At 46.7% G+C, this 16876-nt stretch overlaps 2 protein-coding genes and 1 non-coding gene across 3 annotated transcripts in view; 1 reads left to right on the top strand and 2 right to left on the bottom strand.

Moving 5' to 3' along the window:
- PSMA3 (proteasome 20S subunit alpha 3) overlaps positions 1-2459 on the bottom strand; it is a 9481-nt gene extending 7022 nt beyond the window's left edge. Inside the window, exons 1-4 of the mRNA XM_068192104.1 lie at positions 2375-2459; positions 1419-1501; positions 783-906; positions 1-50 (exon numbers count right to left, since the gene is read on the bottom strand). Of these exons, the coding sequence (XP_068048205.1) occupies positions 1-50; positions 783-906; positions 1419-1501; positions 2375-2452 (335 nt within the window). The 5' untranslated portion in view covers positions 2453-2459. The remainder of the gene's footprint in view (positions 51-782; positions 907-1418; positions 1502-2374) is intronic.
- A 71-nt stretch (positions 2460-2530) lies between these two features.
- Positions 2531-2603, top strand: TRNAK-CUU (transfer RNA lysine (anticodon CUU)). The gene has a single exon. It is a non-coding gene; the product is annotated as a tRNA-Lys (tRNA).
- Positions 2604-5331: 2728 nt separating this feature from the next.
- ACTR10 (actin related protein 10) lies at positions 5332-16569 on the bottom strand. Its single transcript, XM_068192099.1, has 13 exons — positions 16398-16569; positions 14841-14913; positions 14184-14266; positions 13156-13264; positions 11297-11404; positions 11046-11113; positions 10692-10771; positions 9662-9697; positions 8300-8379; positions 8133-8206; positions 7263-7344; positions 6439-6640; positions 5332-5920 (listed from the first exon to the last, which is right to left on the bottom strand). Exons 1-13 carry the CDS (start codon positions 16472-16474, stop codon positions 5739-5741), a joined length of 1254 nt encoding a protein of 417 aa, XP_068048200.1. The 5' UTR covers positions 16475-16569; the 3' UTR covers positions 5332-5738.
- Positions 16570-16876: the final 307 nt, after the last annotated feature.

Raw genomic sequence — 16876 nt, 5'->3', positions numbered from 1 at the left:
CGAGCGATGTCGGCCAAGGAGCGCGCGTCTGCCAGGAGCCCCGCGACCGCCTGCAACGGGAGCACCAGCACAGACACACTGGCAGGAGCTCAGACATTCACTGCCCATCTGCCACCAACTTCTAAACGTGCCAATGTCATCATGTATCAACAGAGCTTTCCTCTAGGAACACCAAGAACCAAGTTGTCTTCATTAATTATCACCTCACGATTCACCACCACTACACCAACCCGAACAATGCTTCAGATCTCGTGTGTTCACCAGGCTTCTCTCACACTGCAACCACTCCCCGACACCATTCTGACATCTATTATGGACAGGCCTGTTCTCCATACACCAATCTTTAAGGAATTCAGGTGATTTCCACATTGTTGAGAAGAAAATCTCATGTGCAGCACGTTTTCCCTGAGCACACTTTATTTGGTAAGTGTAAAAAAGTACCATTTTAACACTTGTGTTTATATTCACATACAAGTTTGAACAACTGGAGAAGCATTCCTAAAAATTTAAACAGCCCCAACAGACTCTACTTCTTAAAGTAGAAGTTAAGCCTCAAACTTAACTTCTACTTTAAGTTTGGATTTTACTTATATATGTTTTAGTGCAAAGAATGAATTACAGAAAACAGTAAAAAAACCACTGGCATTTCTGACTTTGTACACAGACACATTTAACATTACTTTCTTCACCTACTTATTTTTGATTCTCTGAGTGATGAATTTGTGCTTTTGGCGGGGGTTCACCTTACAATTTCTGCAGGCCTGAAATAAGTGGCACCTTACCATCCCAACGTGTCGGTCGACGTTGAAGAGGCGTTTATTGGACCCCTCTTCGTAAAGCTTGGACAGGACTAATTTTTCTACTCCAAACACAACACCATCTTTGCATCTTATCCCAATTGCTGTACTGAAAGACAAGAAAAATGTCAGTTTCTCACGATGGAAAATACTTCACAAACAGTTACCAAGACAGAAGAAACAGTGACATGATTTCTCCCAAGGCAGGTAGACAACAAGGGGTGGAACTAGATGGTCTTTAAGGTCCCTTTCAACCCAAAAATCATCCTGGCATTCTGTGATTCTAATCCTTATGTGGAGCAGACAGACCCCTGGGTGACCCCGTCCATGCCCTGCCAATCCATCCTGCTGCCCCTAAAGCACAGCTGGCATTTCCACTTCCCACCATTCCTTCACACACACTCCAGGGAGCAGAGACACAGCAGCACCTGATGTCCTCCATGTCTTGAGGAATCCCAAGGAAGCTGATACACATTTACAAGGAAGGTTCTGAGCACGCCTCAATCCACATCCCTAAAATGGGCTTTTAGATCAGAACTCAGAACAATTTTACCCTCACGTTTCTCTAGTCCAACAGCACTGCTTTAAAAGAGGCCAAAAGAGGAGATATTTGTATCTTACCTGCTATTCTCCACAGCTTTCATAGCATATTCCACTTGGAACACTCTGCCATCTGGAGAAAACGTGGAAGCTGACAGGTCATACTGAAGGAAAAGACACAATTCTCAGGAAGAAAAGCCCACATACTATCACAGCATTTTCAGATCAAGCCTATTCATTAAAAAAATTCGAGACTGTCGCTGCCAGAGATGGTGTGAAATCCCCAGTGCAGGCTGACCCTTTACGTAAGATGCAGAAACAGAAGAACACAGAGGCTAAAAGCCAGGAGAGGCAATTTCATCAGTGCTGGATGCACCCACACTGCTAATCCTGGATGCGAAATCACCGAGCATTACACAACACTCCAAACCTACGGGAGCTTTTGTCTGCTTTACTTTTCATGGAATCCCAGAGTGGGTTGGGTTGGAAGGAACCCTAAGGATCATCCAGTTCCACTCCCTGCCAGGCAGGGACACCTTCCACTGTCCCAGTTCTCCATCCAGCCTGGCCTGGGACACTGCCAGGCTCCAGGGCCGCACACCCTGCCAGGGACCATTCCCCAATTTCCTCCCCAGGACCAGACCTCACCTCCCCGTCCGTCACTTGGCACCCGCGTTACTCTTCGCCACATCCCTACAGCTCCCGAGCAGGAGTCCCTCCCCTGCCTCCCTGGAAGCCCGCACTTAATTTAAACCTATGGATCACAGGAATACATCTGAATTGCACAGAAGTATATTATAGAGAGGGGCATAAGTAGTGCATGATCCCGGCGCCCGCCCCGCCCCGCCCCGCCGCCGGTTCCCCGGGCCTGCCGGGCCGCAGTGACTCAGCCGCCCGCAGCGCCCCGGAGCCGCCGCGCCGCGCTCGCCGCCGGCCCGGGGCGGCCGCGGGTCGGGCGGGGGCCGCTCGGGGCGCTCGGGCGGCCGCGCTGGGCCCGTGGCGGTGCCGGCGCTGCCGCCCCTCACGCCGGCACTCACCCCGGTGCCGATGGAGCTCATGGCGGCGCCGCTCCCAGCCCGTCCCCGCGCGCACCGCCCAGCAACGCGCGCTCCCATTGGCCGCCGCGCCGCGCTCCCGGAGTGACGTCACCTGCGCTACCTTGAATTAGAGATAATGGGAGGAGCCCTCGCAGCGCCCGGCTAGCTCAGTCGGTAGAGCATGGGACTCTTAATCCCAGGGTCGTGGGTTCGAGCCCCACGTTGGGCGAGTTGGTTTTTTGAGCCTTTTCGAGGCGGGAAAAGCCGACTGCTGAGGGAAAACCGCGGAAAATGAGCGGAAAACTCAGTTTTTGTAAGGGACCTGCCTGCAGGAATGACGCGCGTAAACAGAGCGGGAGCCGTGAGGAGCGGGGCAGTGGCCGCTAAACAGCGGCTCCCAGGACATTTTATTTTTTTAATAAACAATGCAGGAATCAGATGTTAATGGAGTAGGAGCTCTGGGCTCCCTCGCAGACAGAAAGGAATTACAGAGACACCTGGAGAAAGCAGAGAGAGCTGGGCAAGCACCTGCCATAGGAAATGTAACAAGAGCCAGCGTGGGGTTCTCCATGTAGGATGCTCAAACACGGGAACCACGGGAGAGCAGCAGGAGCGGCCCCACGGGAAGGGAGCTGGGGGTCCACAGCAGCACGAGATTCCTCCCTGTGAGCGTGGGAGGCCCTGGCACAGGCTGTCCAGAGGAGCTGGGCTGCCCCTGGAGCCCTGGCAGCGTTCCAGGCCGGGCTGGATGGGCTCGGAGCACCCTGGGACAGTGGAAGGCATCCCTGCCTTGGCAGGGGGTGGAACTGGGTAGGCTTTAAGGTCCCTTCCAACCCAAACCATTCTGGGATTCGGTGGTGTGCCTCGGTCCATCACTGAACAGGCTCTCCGGGGAAGTGCTCCCAGCCAGCCAGAGCTCAAGGAGCATCTGGACACTGCTCTCCTAAGGCCCATAGGATTCATTTCATGGAGTCCTGCAAGGAGCAGGGAGTTGCACTCCATGAGCCTTAGGGTCCTTCTGACTTGAGACAATCTGATTCCATGAAAAGGGAGATGAGGAATGAGATAAAGCCACTTCCCCCGCGGAACAGCTCCTGCTGATGCAGCACTGGCACAGGCAGACTGTCGCCCTGATTTCTTGGGATTTTCTAAACCTTTCTGAGTTTACATTCTTGTAGAAAAATTTCTCACGCAACTTTCTGTAAACAAGCTATTGTTTTGCATTCTTTCATAGAGGTGGAGAAATTTGATGTGCTGGTAGTTTGTCAGTGTCGTTGGAGAGGTGGCACGTTCACCCTCCAATCCACTGGCACCTTTTGAGATCCATAAATGATTGGAGTCAGAGGAAATAAATTAGTCTCTTCATCGTGACCAAAGCTGTGGTGCGTCGTTTTTCCTTGTGTCCTCTGGTGACATCAGACCACAATGGGCTCGTGCGTATTCCAAAATCCTCCTCCAGTCAGCAGGACTCACCTGGAGCTGTCTGCAATTGGCCAACACCAACCTGCTGGAATGGCATCCAGCCCAGAATCAGGAACCTCATGGGGAAATCCTCCAGTTACTGCAGGGGTTTGTGCCTGTCACTGTCCTTCCTGCTAACCAGGCAGACACTCTGAATTTGTCTGCCGGGAGGATCCACGGATCCCACAGCTGTGCCAGGGACAGAAGAACTACAACAGTCAGGGTGAAAACCCAACCATTTCTACACCATTACACACGTAGGGTGTGATCTCTGAGGGCTTCCCAGGGCACGCCAGTAAGAGTCTTTCTCACTCCTTCAGTGAAATAAAAATCTGCCTTAGCAGGTCCTGGGACTCCACTTAACCCAGCAGTAACATGGGAGTTAGGAATTCTGTCCCTGCCACGTGAAACAGAAGCAGCTGAGGCCGTTCAGCGATGCAGAAACCCCAGAGGGGAGAAGTGAGTGGGCAGAAGGAAGATGAGGTGGCAGAACATGCCGGGAGAGGACCAGGGTACGTGCGCAGAGCAGCCCAGAAATACCCCCGGAAAGGAAGGGCTAAGAATATCCCGAGTTTCCTCAGCTGCAGTCTGCTGCAGTTCAGGAAAATGACATCATTGCACCATCACCACTGGCTCTGTAGGAGTTTCAGCTCCTGACTCTTTCTCACTGAGGAGGGAAGGAGCTCCCAGCTCCATGGGACTCGTGCTGATGGCAAATTCCTCTCTCAGGAAGCTCTGGCTCAGTTCTTACTGAGGTAAAACATAAGCTGCACCCCAAATTACCCAGATTGTGACTGCAAATGAGCAGCAGAGCTCAGGCTGCACGCTCTGTACACCTGAGACTGGCTCTCTGTGCCTGGCAATGAGACTGTCTGTTTATCCAGCCTGGAACTGCACCAGGAGATGATCCCTGAAACACCAACCTCATCCCACGACTATAAAAACTAACAGCACCTGTTAAGGTAAAACACACTGACAAAACCATGCAGGGGTTACTGAAGTGCTGCAGCACATTCCCTGTGCTAGGGCTCATCAGAAGAGGATTTCTTTAAATATCTGTTTGAGTTGCGGAGTCGTGCTTCAGGCTCACAGCAGGTGGGCAGCAGGCAGCACGGGGAGATCTGTCACAAAAAGCACGTTTGTGCCAATAAAAGGCTTCACCACCCCAAGAAATGTTAAATTTATCTTCCCAAATTTGAGACAAAAATTGCTCCTTAGGGTAGGATTTACACCTCAGTAACCAGCAGGTACCAGCAGTCACCACGTAGCCACTGAGTTAAGTTTGACCTCACACCTGTTTACAATTAATTTATAATAATTTATACTCTTACACTGCTGAAATCTTTCTTGGAGGAGAGAGACACGGGGAGAGGTTTTAGCTCAGCATGATGTGAGGATTACAGGCAGAAGAGTTCTCTGCTAAAACTCTTACAACAGGGGAAATAATGTTCCACTACCTTTGCTAAACAGCCCCAAACCATTTCTTCACATGTGACTCAAGGGTGGAATATTTTAATAAAGAATTTGGCACTAAAAATTATCATGGATGTTTCCCTAGTGCTGTTCATTCTTCTTAACATGCTTAAAATGAAAATATCTTAAACCAAATTCCCTCAGCAATGCATTTACTATACAGATAAATAATAAACAACTCAGTAGGGAACAGCTGGTGAGGGGACAGAATTTCTCCAAAACAAGACAAAAGAGCAGAGGAGCTGCCAGAGTTAAAGTTTGTAAACTATAACTGGACAGGGTTTTAAATAGCGTTAGTGCCTAGACCCTGACAACACCCACGTTGTTCATATTTAATAGTGTTACACACAAATTAATGAACAAAACCCAAACCCCAATGCACGTGGATGCAGTTGAAATGGGGCAGAATCCTTGGGTGGAATTTAAGTGCTTATTTCTCTGTGGAAAAAGCTCTTTTCATCAGTGGTGGGGGTGCTTTTCCAACATCAAACATCATTTCCAGAGGGGGGTTGTTGAGGCAGCACCAGTCGGGAATGCGGCCAGTCTGGCTGTAATATTCCTTGGACACAGAGCGGCTCCCAAGGATGTCCTGGAGAGCTCCAAAAATTGCTCCTGGCAAAGAAAAAAAATCTGCATTAATTCCATGGAGAATTTCTCTTTCTACTTCTTCCCATCAAGAATCTCAACTGGGATTTTTTAGCTCTGCCCTTACATGTAAAGGGATGAATGGATATTGCTGCTTTCCTTTTCAGTAGCCCAGCTAGTCCCAAACTGCTCCCATTTATATCCCTGGAAAGTAACTGAAAACAAGGAATCACCTGCTCTCTGCTGACAGCAAACCTGGCCTGATTGACCCACTTCTTACAACAAAGTTTTTATTTGAAGCACTTCAACCAAACACCATTGTGTCCAGGGCAAGTTTTACCCCCAAAAAGCTGCACCACAAATTCACACCAGCTGTGAGAAGATTCAGCCCACAGCAGCTGACCAGGGAAGAAAAGCATCACAGAATTTGGTGCACAGAAATTGTTCTGGTTTGCTAACCCTAAGAATAAAAGGTTTTATTCACCACAAATCCCACTTGGAAGGGTTTTCTTTCATCCCTGCTTCCCAGTTGTTCCCATTCTTACCTCCCAGCCAGGCCACGCAGTTGGATTTGGCAGGGGGAGTGTGAATCCTGAAGGTTTTAGTGGCAAGAGCTTCCTTGTACTTGGGTTTCTCCACCAGGTGTCTGATCTCAGCCATGAGCCTGTGCAGGAACCCCGGCAGCATCGCGGTGCCCCCGATCACCACCAGGTTCTCTGCCAGCTGCTTCCTGGTGTCTATGGGGCACTAATGCAAACAGGGACACCAAAAAACACCCCAAATAAATCAAGCTGCCTGAGCTTGAAGCCATTCAGAGGTCCCTTAGAAATTCAGTCCATTTCTGTGCCCTCCAATTGCTGTTTTCTCATATTTGGCTGGAAAATAACTAAGATAACGAGAGAAATGCGAGGGAAATGCCTGGAGGTGCAGAGGTGAAGGCTCCAGGCACAAAACTTCTTAAACAATTTATTTTCATAAAGAATTCTAATTGAAATGTTTGTCATATCAGCCCAGTCCATGGCTCTCCAATAAATTGCATCTCAGCAAACTTATTTAAATGGCATTAATAGCTACAGGGAACCAACTTTAATTAACATATATACACCACCACATAATGAAAATTTCCATTTATAGTGCTTTTCTAATGCATTTTTTTTTCTAAATATAATAAGAAATGAAGCATTTGTATACTCCAAGAAAAAAATCTGCAATGAATTTAATATACTGCCTGCAATAAAAACGTCCAAATTGATTTTATTCTAGCACAGGTAAACCAGCAGCCTGCAGGACTCAAAGTCTTGAGCCATTTTTAACTGCAGGTTGTCTAAGGCTGGAGGCATTGCCTAAACTGTTTCTAATATAAAAATACCTGAACGAGTGAATCCAAAATCAAAGTGGCAACAGATGTCTCTTCATTATCCTGTTCAAAGAGGATTTCCACCACGGAGTCTCTGTGGCACAGACAGGAAGTGAGTGTTAATGAGCAGCAGAGCCACAGCGAGCTGAACTCAGGCACAGCAGAGCTGGAGATAACGCCAGCCTTCCTGCTGCCAACACTTTGTCACTCCTGTCACACAGCCCATGCACCCAGCAGTGCCAGCAGGGAGGGGACAGTCATGGAATCCTTGGAAAAGACCATTAAGGTCATCACATTCAGCCCTCAAACCAGCAAACCACTAAAGCACATCCCCAAGTGCCACATCCACACGTGTTTTGAACACTTCCAGGGATGGTGACTCCACCACTTCCCTGGGCAGCCCGTTCCAATGCTTTATAACCCTTTCAGGGAAGACTCCCTAATATCCCATCTAAACCTCCCCAAGTCAACTTGAGGCCCTTTACTCTTGTCCTGTCCCTTGTTCCCTGGGAGCAGAGCCCAACCCCCACCTGGCTGCATCCTCCTGGCAGGAGTTGCAGAGTGAGGTTTCCTCTGAGCCTCCTTTTCTCCAGGCTCAAATGCCCTGTTCATATCACTACAGCTCCTTTTAGCAGGCTTTGATACTCATTTCTCTTCCCCCATCCCTCCAATCTCTCTGCTCTCATCCTCCTCTTGGGGCTCTGGAGAAGCCACCCCCTCCCATGATGGGCTTGCAGTGTGCCCAGCACACAGCTTTCATTTCAGAGGCATTAAAAGCAAATGCAAGTGTCTCATTAAAATCCAATTTTATGAAAACTTATGTGCTTTTAGAGTTGAAATATGTCCTTGTAACGACCAATACTCTGCCATGGCACTTCTCACCTGATGGGGCCAACTACATGGAGAATCTTTTCTCCATCCAAAGGATAGTCCACGTCTGGAGGCGGTGAGGGACGCTGGAAGCAAAACCAGACTTGTATTATTATTTTAGAGCCCCAAAAGGCTGCAGTCACCTCAAAAGAGCAGGAAGAGCCTTATCCTCCACTCACCTCAGCACTGCCATCAATGTTGAACTTGGCTGCCTGGATTTTCAGCCCTCGCTGGAGATCACTCACAAAGCAAGTGCGGACTGTGCAGAGGGGAAGGAAGAGAGGGGCACGAGTGAGGCCTTGCTGGATCCTTTCATCACCAGCAAAAACAGCCATTTTCTTAATTTACAGAAGAACACACACTCCAGGCCCTTGCTGGTCCAAGATATTATCAAATGAAGGCAAAGAGAAGCAGTCTCTACTCTCCAGCAGAGTTCAGGTGCTCTCTCGAACACGAGTTAAACGAAGCTGACACTAAAATTGTGTTGGAAATCCTGCCTGTCCTTTCTCACACAAACCACACAAGATCTAAAGCCAGAGGGATGCTCCTAAGGGTGCCTCAAAGTGCCAGGGGTTGTATCCTGCCTTCACTGCAGGCTTTGCACCACAGCTTCAAATGAGGCATTGCTCATTTCCTAAACAGGCTCCGGCCATGCAACATTTTCCTTACTGCAACTCTTCAACACCCTGAGAATTCCAGAGGGTTTTTCTGCTTCCAGACAACACTGACAGAGCACAGTCTCACTTGTATCCCAGCTGCCACAGTTATTATACATTTAATTGTTTGTATTGGCCCAGGTGAGCATCTCCCCCATAAACTGCTGTCACCAAGGAACAACCCTTCAACACACAGCCAGCAACAATTTCATCCCTAGCCTGGTGTCTCTGCTTCCAAAAGGCTGCACAGAAAACGCAACTCATCAGAAAAAGTGTGCAAATCCAGGAATCAGAAAAGCAACTTCCATTTCATAAAGCACCAGCTGCATTTATTTTGCATTTGACTGATGGATTTCTTCCTAATTTGACCCAAGGGATACATACTAGTTACTGTTTTCTAGGAAAACACATCTTTTTCTATCTGTTGCACATGTAACAATCCATAGGAATTCATCCAAGTTCTGCCCAAAGAAAGACTATTTTTTCTGGTGTAGTAAATGTAGTTCTTGTCTCCTCTTGCCTGCCTTAACACACCAAAATATCTTCTATAAATACATTTTTTTTGAAAAAATGACTTTAAAGCAAACTGAGCCTTTCTAGTTAATCTATAAACAAGGCTACACAACAGTGCAATCCTCTTTCTGTGCCCACCTATCAAACACATCTAAAAGTTGCAACTTAACAGCACAGAGGTTAAAGTGAAAGAGGAATTCAAAACCTGGTTTTGCTTTCAAAGAGGAAGAACAACACAAGTTCATTCAAGAGGTAATAAATATGGCAGAGAAGAGAAATAAATTCTTAAATGTAAAATATTGCACACTTGTTATTATCACACTCTACTGCACAATTTCATACACTAGAGTTTCATAAAGCAAACAAATTTACCTTTTATATCCTCTACTATGTCTTCTGGGACTGAGCCTGAAATAATAATAATAAAAAACAACTTAGTTTCATTCTTAAATTCCCTTCCTACTTAAAAAAAATGTTTTGTTCTAAGTTTGAATTCCATTTACTGTATTAAACTTTCACTCTTGACAGCAGCTTTCAAAGATTTCCAAAGCAGAAAAGAGATCAAGAAGAGAAATAAGAGAAATAAGTTTGTCTTTGCTCAAAACAGACTGAAAAATTACTACAGAACTTTTATCTCAGCCTTTATTCAAAACTGCTGTGAGAAGAGGTTTGTCATAAAAATATTATACTTGTGAAATCACAGAATCACTGGGTTGGAAGAAACCTTCAGGATCATTGAGTCCAACCCAGCCCCAGCACCCCAACTCAACCCTGGCAGCCAGTGCCACATCCAGGCTTTGTTAAACACACCCAGGGATGGTGACTCCACCACCTCCCCGGGCAGCCATTCCAGAACTTTATCACCCTTTCTGTAAAAAACTTTTTCCTGATATCCAACCTGTATTTCCCTTGGCTCAGCTTGAGACTGTGTGCTCTGGTTCTGTCAGTGCTGCCTGGAGAAAGAGCCCAACCCCACCTGAGCACCGCCACCTTTCAGGAGCTGTAGAGAATGATAAGGTCACCCCTGAGTCTCCTTTCCTCCAGGCTGAGCACCCCCAGCTCCCTCAGCCGTTCCTCACAGGGTTTGTGCTCCCAGCTCCTCACCAGCCTTGCTGCCTCCTCTGGACACATTCCAGCATCTCAACGTCCTTCCCAAGCTGAGGGCCCAGAACTGGACACAGCACTGGAGGTGTGGCCTCAGCAGTGCCAGGTACAGGGGAACAATGACCTCCTGCTCCTGCTGCCCACACTGTTCCTGATCCAGGCCAGGATGGCAAGAAAGAATTCATGCAGGTAGGCCACAAGAGACACAGTGAATCCTAAACCCATTTTGCTCTCTGTTAGGTTAAACACCCTTTTCCCAGAGCAGTTCCCAGCACAGAGGCCCCATCCCAGTCCTTACCCATCACAGAGGGAAGGCTTTGTCCTTTGGCCAGTCCCGTATCCACCGTGCACTGCTCCAACAGCTGATACTCCAGCTCCCTAAAACAGTGCACAGGAGGGTGGGGAAAGACATCCATGAACTCAGCCTGGCTCTCTGGACTACACTCCAGGGACAGGATTAATTCCTTCCAGTTACATCCTTCTAAACATAAACTTAAGGAGACCCCATTCCCACAGGTTTTACCACATCAGCAACAGTCGCACAGTTTCAACTCTAAAGTTAAGATTTAAAAGAGGAACTTTTGCTCATGGTCAAAGAGGAACTTGCACAAATAAATCATTTGTAATCTGGAATGGATAACTATGAACTTACTTGTGGATGGCCTTTCCTCCCAGGGGAAGGGAACCCCAGCAACTCAGGATTGGAATTCCCTCATAGATCTACAGGAAGATCAGGAAATTCTCCTCTTTTTCATTAGTTTGCAGTCTGCTGGAATTAAATGCCTTTTCCCTTCTACAATCCCTTGCATCAGCCACCTTCTAACTACTTTTGTCCAAAATTAATTTCTAGTAAAAAAAAAAATCTCCTGTTTCCTGAGAGCCCCACTGAAAATGAAAGGATACAGGCAGCACCAAGCTTTCTGCATATCCACAGTCCAGCACCATGGCAGAGTTGATCCCCAGTGTCAGGAGAGACATCAGGTGACTTGGAGCAAACAAAACAGAAGGTACCTACACAGAAACCAAAAGCAAAGTTGGCAGAAGGGGGAAAAAAGAAACAAAAAAACAAACAAAGCACTGATGCCTTCCCTGGATGGCATTTTAAAAGCAAAACCCAAACAACTGTATCTTGAATTATTCCAGTGCTAATCTTATGAACAAATACAACAGGATTCCAAATTCTGTGTCCATCTTCTTTGTGGTGCACACCGGGTACTTCAGTAATGCTGGATGTTGGAAGAAAAGCAAGTGTTGGCTATAAAACTCAGGTCCAGTTTCTTAATGTTATTGAAAAAAAATGAAAGAAGGCGGAGTACAGCTACTTCAAAAGCTGTAAAAACTTGAAGATGTGAATAAAAGAGCTAGAAAATCCATTAAACTGTGCCTTATGACAAACACTGCTGCACCCAAACAGAAGAGGCTGTTTGAAACACTCTCACAAAAACAATGTGGAAACTCAAGTTAAAATTACATGAGAATGACTTCCTTCTCCCGGAATTCCACAAATCAAGTTTCCTAGAAAGCAACAGTTCAATTAAAATAACACTTTGAAGTGTGAATTAAATGAGAAATTTCAATAAATCCTGCACTTACAGGAAACATACTGACCCTTAATCCAGAGCCAGAAGGTAAAGTATTGACCCCGCATTAATAAACCACTCTTTGCACCAAGTAGAAAATTAGAAACCAGAGAGAATTAAATTTCCATCAGTATTAACTGGCTTCTTAACATGCTACAAAGTCTCTCCATCAAAATATGACTGCATACATGAGCCATTTTCAACAAACAATTTTTCATGGGGGACATGCTTTAGCTGAGACATTTTATTGCTGCAAAAGGGATTAGGGAAAAAACCTCAAAAAAACAACTCAAATCTTTCAGCAAGTTGAAGTCATCAGAAAATTTTACCAATAGTAAGAAAGAATTCAGCAGGAGTTTGAGATTAGTTGGTAAACTGTGCTGTGGAAGGACAGTGAAGAAGTACTGCAGTCAAACTGGATTCACTGCTTTTTATAGAAAAACCTTAAACTTTTTTCTGTCTGAACTGAAGAAGCATGGAGTCACCTTCTAAAACATCTCCTGCTACAACTGAGCAAGAATTAGGTTCAGACTTTTCACAGAATCCTTGTCTGGTTGGGTTGTATGGAACTTTAAGGATCATCCAGTTCCAGCCCCCTGCCATGGGCAGGGACACCTTCCACTATCCCAGGCTGCTCCAAGCCCCATCCAGCCTGGCCTTGGACACTGCCAGGGATGGGGTAGCCACAGGTTTCTTTTTCCCACAATTTTTCTTCAAAAAGACTGATTAGGCAAAGCAGATATTTGATTTCAGGTAAGTTCTTCTCTAAATGAGCACAGCCATGTGCTAGGCAGATATTGACTGTGGCAGAAATCATGAGACTTGCTGACAGGGCACTAAGAAGTGTTTCAATAGAAATCCTGGCTCCAGGCAGTGCTCAGTGGGGATTATTGGATCTGTCTGGGACAGAGCACTGTGAGCTGTATTAGCTACAAGCCAGGGAAACCTTGCAGTCTTGTTAATTGCTGCTGCTCATGAAGAGTCAGAATGGAACAAAATGGTCTTTAATCCAACTTCCACACCCTACTTCCTCACACCATCATCTGATTTTTCTTCTTTATGCCTCTCACTCTTTTGCCACTATTTCCTTTTTTTTTTTTTTTCCCCACATCTGGTACTGATTGTAAACAAAATTCCTCCTGACAAGTGGAGCAAATGTACACATTTCTGTCAAACACTTACCTCAAAATGCTTGAACAGGACTCTGGTGAGGGTGTCCCTGAAGTGTGAAGGGCACAGGACTGACTCTATGATCACAACACGCCGGTCCCTGGGATTCACCAGCAGATGCCTAAAAAAAGACAAGATGTGCAAAATAAAACTGGGAAGTTTCAGCAGGTATTATGAAATCTATCCTACAGTCATATTCCATTTTCCTCAAAAATCCTAAAGATTTGCATTTAGATAGTATTTGCTACAGCAGACCCCCAAAGTCTTTTTCACAAATCTAAAAACCCCAATGCTTTCCTAAAAGAAAGTCAGATAATTCATTATACATTTCTAAATCAATATAAAGTAATACGAAAATAAGTCATCAATGGCTTATCCAGTGTCATAGAGCACATAAGAATGATGATACTCTGATACTCAGATGCTCTGATTTCAGTGGAAAAGGATGAAATAGTCCTATTTTCAATTGCAAAGTGGTGCTCCAGGACAGAAGACAACAACTCAGGCCACAGCAGATCTGAGGCACAGAAATTAAATCCTGGTTTCCCTGTGATGGCTTTCACTGTGTAAAAATATGGACTGGAAGCAAAGACCAAGTCCAATTTCATTATTCTCTAAGGGTACTAAAATCAGAATAAAGTGATGTATTGCTGTGGTAAAAACATTCCACAGGTAAAGATTCCTCCTTCCAAACCACTGTGGAGAGAGTTCTGCACCGATGGGAGCTTCAGCCCTACCAAAATAATGCAACTCCTGAGGTAATGCCTTCCCCTTCTCAGGCCCTTTATAAATCCCTCAGCTGAAAGGTAATTTATCAAACACCTTCTGCTTTTACAGAGCAACTGCAGCTGCAGGACAGGAACTCTCTGTAAGATACCCTGGATCTCAGCACCACCAAATTCCTTCAGCACCAACACAGCCAGGCAGCCCCCTGCAAAGCCTTATCTCAGTTTTCTTATCTAACCAGGCAGAGTCCATCCCCTGCTCACATCCCTGGAAGTGCTCAGGGAAGGCCTGGATCCCTGGGAGTTGTCTCTTACCTGAAATACAGCATGTGGATAAATTCCTTCAGGTAGGAATACAGCTCCTCTGTATTGATGTTGTACTGAACCACCTTGACAGGCTGGGAAGGGAAAAACATCCACAGTCAGCTCAAATGCTGGGCAGTGATTATTTCTATCCACACACACACACATACATATATATATATATGTATTCACACATGATATATAAAGATATAGATAAGATACATACATAATATCTACTTAATCTGACATTATATATAAATACTCACTCTTGCCTGATTTGCTCTCTGTCCTTAAAACATCACATAAATCCACCCTATAACTGAATTCCACAGTTAATTAATGCTAATTTTTCATACAGGCAACTTAGAATTAGTTTCCCACCCTCTACTAAATTAAAAGAAAAAAAAAGCATAACTGGGCAAAGCAGTTTCTCAATAAATGCCCCAGAACACAAGTTTCATGGGGGCTGAGCAGCAATTAACACACCAGCACTGGCATCATACTTACCTGCACCTACTATTTTAACTGCAGCAGTTAAAATAATGAAAAATATAATAATATTTCACAGTATTTTATTCAGGCAGTGAAAAATGGCTTGTGATGGACAGAAAAAGCATCTGCAAATTCTTGCTATGCCATAACACACCAAACAGCATAAAAACAGCTCACCTTTGAGACATCAGGTTTCTTGATTTCACTGGGGATGATGCATCTTGGTCCTGTTTCTCCTGCAAACCCACACCTGAAAGAAAATGTTAAAAACCTGATTGTTTGAAGTCACCACTCGACCCCCTGGGCCTAGGGACCGCCACAGAGTAATGAATTAGGGAATTCTGTTACTGCAGAGAGGGGTTTTGCACACAGTTTTCCTCTCCAGCCACTTGGAGATAATTTAAAGATGCACCAAAAGATAAAGGTTTTGTATATTTTTTATTGACTCTCTCAACAAAATGATAAAAATAGCAGCAACCCCATACCAAACTTTTCAGAAACCCACCTGGTCTTCCTCAAACACACAAGAACCATGGACTGAAGAAAGGAAATTAAAAGCAAAATGAATTCAAGGTTTATTTTAGTCTCAGTGCCTGGTGTTTGTTTCACCCCTGTCACTCCCAGTAACTACAAATCTCTGAAGAAAACTGCAGTTTTCTTTAAAGCTGCTGGACTTGGAGCACTTTTAATGCAAAAAAGTCAATTAATGTTTGATTCTGGTATTCGGCAGCTGTCAACATGTTGGATCATTTCAGGAAAAAAAAATATCTTGTAACAGCCACAAATCAGAATTTAATTTTCTTCTTTTGTCTCAAACAAATGCTTGTGCAGTCCCAGTGTGTACAGGCAGTTTTCCTTGAACTTTCAGCTAATCTCAGCCTTATGTGGAACAGAACAGACACTCCTCATACAGTTCAGCTGCTATGACTTCTGTGAGAGTGCAGGCTGGAAACTGATCCTAAAAACTCACTATTCAGGGAAAAAGCATTTCCAAAAGAGGGTTTTACTGGATAAACGATGGCCCAGGGAATAAAAGCTCCCAAGCACCCCAAACTTGGGACAACTGGCCACACAGCAGGAACCCACAAAAAGCCACCCATGGGAATCGCTTGTCCCCATCCATGAAGGCTCTGTAAAATTCTCCCATTCCCAGGTAACGAAGCTTTTGGCCCACGAGGTGAAATACTAAAAATACAGTGAGCATTCCTGCTTCGGCACTCGAGCTAAATCTTGTTTTAATCTAAAACACAAAATTAAAAACGTGGTTTGTTCATTACCAGCTCCACACCACACAGATCAACACAGAAAGGGGGAAACCTCACATAATTATTCTTGGAAAAATGGTTGGGATTGGAAGAGGAATTTAAAACCATCGAATTCCACCCCCTGCCATGGGCAGGGACACCTTCTACTATCTCAGGTTGATCCCTGTCCAACCTGGTCCTGGACACTTCCAGGGATCCAGGGGCAGCCACAGCTTCTCTGGGCACCCCGTGCCAAGGCTTCACCACCCTCACAGGGAAGAATTTTTTTCCCAACATCCCATCTAAGCCTCTCCTCTGGCAGTGGGAATCCATTCCCCCATATCCTGTCACTCCAGCCCCTTCTCCAAAATCCCTCTCCAGATCTCTTGGAGGCCTTTTAAGCACTGGAAGGGGCTCTAACATCTCCCCAGACCCCTCCCTTCTCTAGACCAGACACCCCCAAATCCCGACCTCAGCGCGGGGCACTCACTTGGTGAAGGCCTGTCCCAGGTCGATGACCACGGCGGTTTTCTCCCCGCCGCTGCCGAGCCCCTCGTACAGCGGCATCGCGGCCCGGCCTCCCTTTCCCCCTTCTCCTTCCTCCGTTGCCTTCCCCCTTTCCCTCCCGATCCACCTCCCTCAGCCGCCGCCGCGCGGGCCCTTCCTGCTCCCCGGCGCGCCGGGCTGCCCGCGGCGCCTGTCCGCCCCGCCGCCGCCCCGCCGCCGCCCTCGGGCCAGCGCCGCGGCTCCCGCCCCACCCCGCAGCGCTGCAGCGCGGCCGGAGCGCCGCGGTGCCGGCGGCGGGCGCGGTGCGGCGCGGCTTCCCCTCAGCTCCGCTCGGGCGGCGGGCCGGGCAGCCGCGGGGAGCCGGGCGGCGGGGCCACCGTGGGGCCGAAGGGGCGGGCCCTGCGTGAGGGCGGCCGCGGCTGCTCCCGCTCGAGCGGGAGCGTAAGAAATCACAGACTCATT

This window comes from Anomalospiza imberbis, chromosome 6, assembly GCF_031753505.1.
Source record: "Anomalospiza imberbis isolate Cuckoo-Finch-1a 21T00152 chromosome 6, ASM3175350v1, whole genome shotgun sequence".
Lineage (NCBI taxonomy): Eukaryota > Metazoa > Chordata > Aves > Passeriformes > Viduidae > Anomalospiza > Anomalospiza imberbis.
Note: the sequence above shows the minus strand (reverse complement) of the source record. Positions and strands in the feature narration are given on the sequence as shown.

Coding starts and splice junctions, on each gene's coding strand:
- ACTR10 (XM_068192099.1), bottom strand. CDS start 16,474: ATGCCGCTGTACGAGGGGCTCGGCAGCGGCGGGGAGAAAACCGCCGTG. Junction 14,267..14,840: donor AGAAACCTGATGTCTCAAAG/GTGAGCTGTTTT, acceptor TTCCCTTCCCAG/CCTGTCAAGGTGGTTCAGTA. Junction 13,265..14,183: donor ATCCACATGCTGTATTTCAG/GTAAGAGACAAC, acceptor GTCTTTTTTTAG/GCATCTGCTGGTGAATCCCA.